The following is a 9571-nucleotide window of genomic DNA, read 5'->3' on the forward strand; positions in this document are numbered from 1 at the left end:
AATTTTGTCCATTAGGTCAATTTTTATTATCAAACAGTGATGCCTGATACAGCTCAGTGTTTTGGTCACATTGTGTTAAAAGCTTGAGGTGCTGCTAATGTTCATCAGAGGCAGGAGAGAAAAGCAAAAAACAAAAATGTGAAGATTTAAGTGGAAACTTTATTTTAATATTTAAATAATAAAATTATTTTACAGTGAACTCTTTGCAGGATTTTATACAATATGTGCCACTCCTGTGCTGGCAAATACATTTAAAATATCAGTATCATCAGTTATCAGACTCTTGAGTTTCTCAAACTAAAGCATGTAAAAACTTCTATTAAAAAAAAAAAAAAAAAAAGTTTACATTCAAGGTTAATGAAGATTAAATTGCTAAATTAATCTCATTCTCACTTTAGAATCAAAGCTGTCCCTATTGCACAATATATCTCTTATTTACTCTATGTCCAAATGGTGATTAGAATGGGAGGAAATTTTAGTAGCAAATTTTCACAACTGCCATTTCTCTTGCTAACTCTGTTTAAATATGTGTATGCCATGCCTATGTCTTTTGGACTCTGTTGTTTGGATTATTTGCCTGGCATTTTGATTACAATTGTGGATTACCCTTATTAAACCTGCATTTGGATCTTCAACCCAAGTCTTGGAGCAATTCATAAGACAAATACACTTACTTTATTTTGTGTTAATTATTATTTAATTTTATTGTTCAAATCACCCATGGGCTGTGTGTTTGACACCCTTGATCTACATTGTAGACAATATCTAAAATTATTCTGCACTTAATTTCATGGGCCATTACCTATAAAACAACACAGTGAAAGACGACACACATGACAGTGTGATACTGCATGTCTCTGTGTCTTCAGTCTCTGTTGATTGTGTGACTGTGACGTCTCTGTAGCGGCTCCTTATTCACCATCAGCTGATCCTGAGGAAACTGGACTGACGTCTAATTACTGAGAGTCCTACAATAAAACACACAGACAGACACATATGAGTATGAGACATTACTGCTGTCACATCACATCAGCAGACCCATTACAGAATAAACACAGTATATTCATATTACAGCCTGAGATATGAATGAACAACTGATCATAGATTAATAACAGTGAATGATCAACAACTCTCTTTTTATCATTTACACGCAAAACACTGGAAGAGATGAAAATATTCATATATATTCATAGATCATCACAGAACTAAACAATTTAATTCCCTGGGGTCGATGGTCATGCCGGTGTGATCAGCTCAAGTTTTTTAAAACACTAAAAATACTCTGTCGATTTTGGTCACACAAATAAGTGTTATACATCATTAAAAACCATTAAGTATTCACTTTTATTTGTGCAAACTCACAATAAAAACTGAACCGTGTGCTGCTTTAAATTAAAGAAAATATACAGCGTGCCTTCTCAGTCTTCACCATCTCCACGAACGGTTTTTAGAAATGAATAAATAATCAATAAAATGAACCTAAACTCATGTAAATACTCGACACACAGACAGGAGAGATCTATGTATAGAAAGCTTGATATCTCTACTTTTAAATAAATCAAGTCTTATCAAAAACAAATATTCTGTGCTAAAGTAATCCATATGAAACCAACGTGATGCATAGTTCTGCCCTCAGAGCTAATTGTTTTTAATGTGATCACGCCCACGAGCTGCTTTTGCTTTTGATATGATAAATAGCCACGTGCAAGGCGCTGCACGTTAGCGCCCACATCGTCGTAAACAAAGGTTGACGATTCATCAAGTTTATCTCGGCTACTGTTCGTTTCTGGAAGATGCGCTGAGAGAAACAGCAGAATTTACCTTCAGAAAAAAGAAGACGCGCTGAGAGGAAAAACACAGAATTCAGCTCAGATGAAGAACAACATGACGCGCAGCTGATCCAGAGGAAGAGATCAGTCTGACAAGTAAGTGATGTTCCTTTTTGCATTAGTTAACGTGTTATTTTGACATAAGCTTGAACACATTTACTAGCTTGGTTTTTCCTAAACTATGATTCCTGGCTAAAATGTTTGAAATCGAATGAAACATTTTGAAAATGATAGGTAGATCATTGTATCTAAATTTCTTACGACACAATGAAGTTTTCATGTTCTATATAATATAAAACAAATTACGATATAAAGGTAATATGAGTGTACATTGTAACATGATGAATGCTACGGATCTATGTATGTCTAGATCATGTTTATTAATAATACTCTGTTCCCAAATAGAGTTTTATAATGTGCTAAACCATAATTTGTTTCTCAGATATAAAATGTCCTTTTTACATAGTACAAAGTATGCGTGAAGCTGTGACTACAAGATCGTTACATACAGATGCTTCTGATATTAACATGCTCAGAGATGTTTTTTGTTTTTGTTTTTTTAGTGATCTGATACCTGCCCCGCTGATGAATCTTCTTCTGAGAGAGCTGTACCAACATCAGATGTTATTCTTCACTTCTGTGACTATGTTTTTTTTTTTTTCTTGAATCCATGGAAAGAAGCAGCAAACACTTAAACAACAGGTATGGTTTACTAGTTTGACTTGCTGAACAGAAATGACACAAGGTCTGTTCACATCTCTGTGGTTATGTCAGTGAGTACAATAATAATCTTTGACCTTCATTATGTATGTTTTGATTATATTGTGTTGTAAATAAAATACAAATGACCAAAACCCCCCATTATCTTACTCTCCTCTCATTCTTTGTTACCTGCCTCATAGTGACAGCCACAGTGATGGGCCATTAGGGGACGGCCTTTTGTCTCTCAGGTGTGAATCACTAAATATTCATGCCTCATTTCAGCCACATTTATTTTCCCAAAACTTACTAGCCACGCATAATCTTTTTTTTTTTTTCTAAAAAAATGCAAACATGTACATCCATCTTGCTCACATATTATTGTAGCACCGTTCGTGCTGAATACAAAAATACATTATATGTTGGCCAGTAGTAGGTTATACGTAGTTGAAATAAGCACAAATGTCAGGGCATGTCAAAATGTCTCAAGGGCCCCAAAATCGCCTCAGACCCCAGAGGGTTAAAGTACAGAGACTAAAGTGTAGCCCAACTGTTATCTTATATTTTCCACTTACACACATATGAAGCCTGTTACTAAACTTTGGCCATTTTAAAATATTTAAATAAAAACATACTCACAATAGCCAAATGTCTCCAGTTTATAATGTGGATCATCTTTCAGATCAGAAAGTAACTTCACTCCTGATTCTCCTAGTTTATTCCCAATCAGACTCAGATATCTCAGGTGTGAGGGGTTTGATCTCAGAGCTGAAGCCAGAGCAGCACAACCTTCATCTGTGACGCCACAATAACTCAACCTGTAGAGAACAATGACACAATGTGAATTGTAGTTGAAGTGTCTGTAGTTTGTTATTGACTCTGGTCTCAGAGGAGGAGAGGAGATATAATGACAAGCATTGCCACATACTGCTGAATGAGATTTATGCATATTGATGCTCAGTGGTGCTGTTTGAAACTGTCATGTGCTTCAGGACTGAACAGACACACACACAGCTGAATGTGAGATATTGTTTCATAGTGATATCAGGACGGATCTGTCTGGAGAAACAGACACTTGCACCTCTAATTTGCTTCACAGGAGCCACGTTATGGGATCAAATTCCCACCAAATGTATTGCAGTCACGGATAAAAATAAGTGTGAAAACAAAATTTAAAAACGCAAGTAAAAATATATTTCACTAAATTTAAAAATGAAAGCAAAGTTTTCAGAATAGCAAACAATGGTCATGGATTGAAAAATAATAAGCGTGAATCAAAATTTCAATAAAGCATTTTGAAAAATAACTTGCATGAATCAAAACCTTAAACACATTTAAAATTATATTGCACAAAACTGAAATATGGATGCAAAATTTTCCACCTTGCACACAAAATCATGTTCTCCTTGGTTATATTTCTCTGTTTTTTCTTCTCTCAGACTTCTGCTAATATTTTTATTTTTTTCTATGCTCATGCAGTTTTTCTCTTTGTTCTTGTTTACACATTCTGTGCTTGTTTTTCCAAATGTTGCGGTTAGAGTTTCATGTAAATTAAGGCCAATCTAGCCAATCAGTCAAAGAGGGGCATTGACATCACTCCAGTGCACCTCATTATCTGCCGATGATCAGTGTTCTGTTCACTAGTACTGGTGAAAATGGAGAACTTTCAGCTGGGGCAACATCTTTCCATACAGGACACCGTTATATGTGTCTGTCTGCCAGTGCTGTACGCCTGCCTGGCGATCAGTTAACGTTAAATGAGTAAACTGGTAAATTAATTATGAATGAATATAATGTTTTTGCATTGACTAGGCTAGATCTGACTACTGATCAGTGAAAACAAAGGTGTTACAGAGGAGAGAGGCACAGAGGTTAGGTGGATTTGAAATACACAATGATTTATTTGCATATTGTGTTTATTTACATAACTACATATATAATTGCATAACACTATCATATTAATGTTTTAAATATATAAAGTTTGAATACAGCAACAATATGAAAGTAGAACAGGTGGCGGCAAGTTACTATCCTTAGAGTCAGACATAAAATCATTGATTCAAAAGGCTGATTCATACAGGCTGGAATAAAGTGAATCATTCAATATGAAAGGCTGCTGTGTGTTGCCTTGTAGAGGACACCGTTCTGCTGACTTCTCATCAAAATAGAGCAAAATGAGAAAATAGTTACCATATTACATTCACTCAAAATGTACTCAATGTTATATTGATTTTATACTAGCCTACAGTTCAATAAAGATTTGCAGTGGAGCTGATATCCGGGGAAAACACTTTCTCATGTGATATTGCTTAACTGTATGTCATTTTATAATCTCAGCTCAGAGTAACACAAAATGTGATCAATTTTACAAAACCATTAACCTTTACAATGACATACTGCACATGAAAGATAGAGCTGCAAATCAGTTTACAATAAAAAAAAAAAATAAAAAATAAAAAAGAAAATCAAAATATTGCATACAGACAGTTGACAGTTACGAGCAAATATACAGCAAACTAAACTGTAACTGGCATTTATTACTCTTACTTATATTTTCCTCTCCTAACATAAGTCTTATTTTCAATCAGGTATGGACAAGGCAGGCGCGTATAACAGTCATTTCTCTAGGCCGGTGCATACAATGGCAGCTCCCTTTCGCGATGTGACTGTAGGCGAATAAATACAGGAAAATATAACCGCGACGGGTCGCTAGGATGGCTCATTTAACGTTAACTGATCGCCAGGCAGGCGTACAGCACTGGCAGGCAGACACATATAACGGTGTCCTGTATGGAAAGATGTTGCCCCAGCTGACAGTTATCCATTTTCACCTGCACTAGTGAACAGAACTGATCATCGGCAGATAATGAGGCACACTGGAGTGATGTCAACGCTCCTCTTTGACTGACTGGCTAGAGGGGGAGCTGTCAAACAAGAACTAGTGGACCAATGATGATGCTTAAACCCGCCGTGATTTACATGAAACTCTAACTGCAACATTTGGAAAAACAAGCGCAGAATGTGTAAACAAGAACGAAGAGAAAAACTGCATAAGCATACAAAAAAATAAAAATATGAGTAGAAAATGTCTAAAAGAAGAAAAAAACTGAGAAATATAACCAAGGAAAACATGATTTTGTGTGCAAGCTGGAAAATTTTGCATTCATATTTCAGTTTTGTGCAATATAATTGTAAATGTGTTTATTGAAATTTTGATTTATGCTTATTATTTTTTGATCCATGACCACTGTTTGCTATTCTGAAAACTTTGCTTTCATTTCAAAATTTTTTGCAAAATATTTTCACTTGCGTTTTTAAATTTTGTTTTCACACTTGGTCTTTTTTTATCCGTGACTGCAATACATTTGGCGGGAATTTGATCCCATACCACGAAACTGAAACTGAAACTCCAGTAAATGTTTGGTGGGCTAGAAACAGGAGCAGCAGCCCATGTGACGTGATGTAGAGAAATTAAATAAACTTCATCTTCAGTCATCAGAGTCATGTGTGCTGTGATTTAGTGTGCTAACTGAACATCTTTTTACAAGCTTTGATCTTAGAACTTACATTAAAGGACAAAGACATGAGACTATCAGAGAGATGGTCTTACCACAGTATCTCCAGTTTACAGTGAGGATCCTCCAGTACAGCACAGAGAAGCTTCACACCCAAATCTCCTATTTTATTCTCAGACAGACTCAGTTGTCTCAGGTGTGAGGGGTTTGATCTCAGAGCTGAAGCCAGAGCAGCACAACCTCCATCTGTGACACCACAATCCCTCAACCTGTAGTGAACAGATCAGATTAGTTTAGCAGTGAATCCATTACTAAAGAGAAAGCACTGATGTGGCAAAACCAAACCGACTCTCAACAAAGTAAGAGACAAACTCAGTCAAATGTCTTTTATAATTTATTCTTTGCAAAGAAGGTCAGACAGTCATACAGAAACACAGGTTACTGCAGAGTGTGAGCAAGAAGGGAGGGCTCACTCCAATTTATATCTCTTCCCTAGCCTTCAAGGTTACCTCTCCTAACTGGTAACTTTCCACACATTGTAAGAGTCAGACAAATACATTCTGCTACGTCATACTCCCAAGATTCAAATTGTTATATTTAGGGCCCTAATACACTTCTCTTATGTCTTTCTTATAGCAGGTTTAAATAAAACAGACCCTTACAAAATATTCCATAAGCACATCAATGAGTAAAATGAATTTTTCTTTCACAGCACACATCAATGTGTGATGGATCATTGGACTGAGATTTGAAATGCCAAAAAAAACAAAAGAACAAAAAAAAAAAAGATCATAAATAATCTAAAGTCTCATTCAAGAAAGATCCAAGAAAGAATTGTCTGTCTTTTGTAAACATTCATACATACGTTTAATCAAATTCATTACACAGCTGAATTATACTGTTATTTTGATCTGTATTAATATGTTTGGAGTAGTGGAGCATGTGTGTTTCTCCTCCAACACCCAAGGATAGCAAAACCTGAGATCACCTTAACTGAAAGATATTATTTATACTTTGTAAATTTGTGGCAGATAGTACTTGCACCTCATTGTATTGCAGTGCTATACAAAATAGCATGTAGGGCTGTCAAACGATTAATCACGATGTGTACTGTGTGTAACTACTATGCTTATATATTTACACACAAATTAATGTATATATTTAATATAAATGTTATTAATGTACAAATATTTTTATTTACATATAAATTCTATAAAAATTATAATAAATACATACACTTGTAAATATTTCTTCAATATATACATGAATGTGTTTGTATTTATACATACATAATAATTACACACAATACACACATATTTTAGGCAAACTCAAACTTTTATTCTGTACGCGATTAATCACGATTAATCTCGATTAATCGTTTGACAGCCCTAATAGCGCGTAATAACTTATTCTTTGTATGTGACCCTATTCATTACAAACAGATGCTGCCTTATAGTGTCTATTCCTAAAGCCACCCCTACAACTAATCATACTTTTTTGGGTGATTTGTTTTTTACTTCACAAATACTTTACAGCGTGTCATATATAATCTTACCATAGCATCTTCAGTTTACAGTGAGGTTTTTGTAGTACATCAGAGAGCAGATTCACAGAATTTCCTATTTTATTCCCAGAAAGATCCAGCTGTCTCAGGTGTGAGGGGTTTGATCTCAGAGCTGAAGCCAGAGCAGCACAACCTTCATCCGTTACGCCACAATATCTCAACCTGTAGAGAACAATGACACACTCTTCACTCTCTCACATCAGATCAGTTTAACAGTGAATCCATTAGATAGTGCAAAAGAATCCAAAGAAAGTGCAAATTAATATTTTATTAATTTTTCTTTAATACAAACACCTCTCTGAGCTAATATGCATTGAACAAAAAAGACAAAATGCAGATTTGTGCTCAAGTCTTTGCTAATCTGTCGGGCTATAAACTTTTGTAAAAGTGTGTTAGCTTTTGCTAACAGGCCTAGCATAAATAGACAATTCACTTAAAAGTTTTCATAATGCAAAAACAGGTTGCCAGAACGACTATCTGATAAGAGGTTTTATTGCCCAAAGGAATGCACATTTGCCCAGGCTACATTTGCCCATAGGAAAGGCACAATGCCTATAGAAATAAACTCTTTCCTATTCATTCTCAGACAAACCTTTCTTTGACATTCCTATCACACATAGCCCAGGTCATTGTGTACAGTATTACTGTATTTGTATTTTAATTTTGTCTGTTGTATTTGCATTTGTCTGTCTACTGTTTTATGCATGCGTTATGATAGATGACTAGTCGTATAACCTACCTATGCCATGTTTGGTCTCTTTGAATTTGTATTTTGATGATCTAAAAGATGGTGTAAATTAGATGTTGATACCTATGCAACATATTAGTGTTTTAAGAAACCTAAGTAGTTTTTGCATCAACACCCAATCGAATTACATATGCAAAATACCATGCTCACAGACAAAGAGTCGTAAACTTTCCTCCAAAGGTGAAAGTTACCATTAGTTTGTGGACCTCCTGGAGGCGCAGCCTCCAGAGAGCTTAAATGCATCAAACAATTGATTGCCTATCCTTTTCTTCTCTCTTCACCGTCTTCGCTCTCTTCTTCAAAACCCTCAGATTGCAGCCCGTGTGGAGAAACCCATGGGGAGCCTGAGCCAGCACAGGGTGTGCCCGACAGGCCCCAACATACAGGGCTGTGGCTCTCGACCACAAAGAGCCAGACATTTCCACTCAACCCAGGAATTGACTCGCTGGTATTTATATCTTGTGGTACTCTCCATAATGGCGGTAGATGGTTACTCTGGGGAAAATATATTTTTTTTTTGCATGCTAAGAATATTCTTGTAGCTTCACAAAATTATGGTTGAACTACTGATGTTACATGGACTATTTTGTCGATGTTCTTGGTACGTTTCTGAACCTTGAAAGTGGTAAAACCCTTGTTGTCTATGGTGGGTCAGAGAGCCCTTGGATTTAAACAAAAGTATCTTAATTGGCATCCCGAAGATGAATGAAAGTCTTAGGGATGTGGAACAACATGAGGGTGAGTAATAAAAGAATTTTCATTTGTGGGTGAACTATCCTTTTAATATTTTAACAGTAAAGTGATTGCTCTCAATGATACTTACTGAACTGATCTGGATTCTTTAATCACAGGCAGCAGCTTCTGAAGAACTTTCAGTTTGATCGCTTTATTGTTTCCACAAACAAAGTCATTAATATCAAACCCGTCCAGCTTTTCCTCTGATGTCAACAGCACAAAAACTAGAGCTGACCACTGAGATGAAGAAAGTTTGGTTTCCTTTATTGTTCCAGATTTCAGATACTGTTGTATTTCCTCCACTAGTGAATTATCACCCAGTTCATTCAGACAATGAAACAGATTGATGGATTTCTCTGGAGAGTCAATGGTCCTGATTTTCATCTTGATGTACTCAAATTTTTCCTCACTGCTGTCAGAGCTGCTTCTATTCAGTGTCATTATTTGTTGTAGGAGAATCTGATGAGACTCCACTGACAAA

At 35.8% G+C, this 9571-nt stretch overlaps 1 protein-coding gene across 2 annotated transcripts; it reads right to left on the minus strand.

Moving 5' to 3' along the window:
* Positions 1-294: 294 nt before the first annotated feature.
* LOC127159285 (ribonuclease inhibitor-like) lies at positions 295-9565 on the minus strand. 2 transcript variants are annotated; one of them, XM_051102160.1, is made up of 5 exons: positions 9179-9565; positions 7599-7769; positions 6139-6312; positions 3168-3346; positions 295-968 (listed from the first exon to the last, which is right to left on the minus strand). In XM_051102160.1, coding segments are annotated over exons 1-5 (879 nt in total). In that variant the 5' UTR covers positions 9532-9565; the 3' UTR covers positions 295-966. The 2 variants fall into 2 exon arrangements, with proteins under 2 accessions (XP_050958117.1, XP_050958116.1); XM_051102159.1 differs by lacking the exon at positions 295-968 and having other exon boundaries at positions 3138-3346.
* Positions 9566-9571: the final 6 nt, after the last annotated feature.

Source organism: Labeo rohita, unplaced genomic scaffold (genome assembly GCF_022985175.1).
Source record: "Labeo rohita strain BAU-BD-2019 unplaced genomic scaffold, IGBB_LRoh.1.0 scaffold_2057, whole genome shotgun sequence".
NCBI classification, from domain to species: Eukaryota; Metazoa; Chordata; class Actinopteri; order Cypriniformes; family Cyprinidae; genus Labeo; species Labeo rohita.

What these genes read in the sequence shown, in the direction of transcription:
- LOC127159285 (XM_051102159.1), bottom strand. Translation starts at nt 9,531, where the DNA reads ATGACACTGAATAGAAGCAGCTCTGACAGCAGTGAGGAAAAATTTGAG. An exon ending in TGTAAACTGAAGATGCTATG is followed by an intron (nt 6,313 to 7,598) that starts GTAAGATTATAT and finishes TGTTCACTACAG; the next exon opens with GTTGAGGGATTGTGGTGTCA. An exon ending in TGTAAACTGGAGATACTGTG is followed by an intron (nt 3,347 to 6,138) that starts GTAAGACCATCT and finishes TGTTCTCTACAG; the next exon opens with GTTGAGTTATTGTGGCGTCA.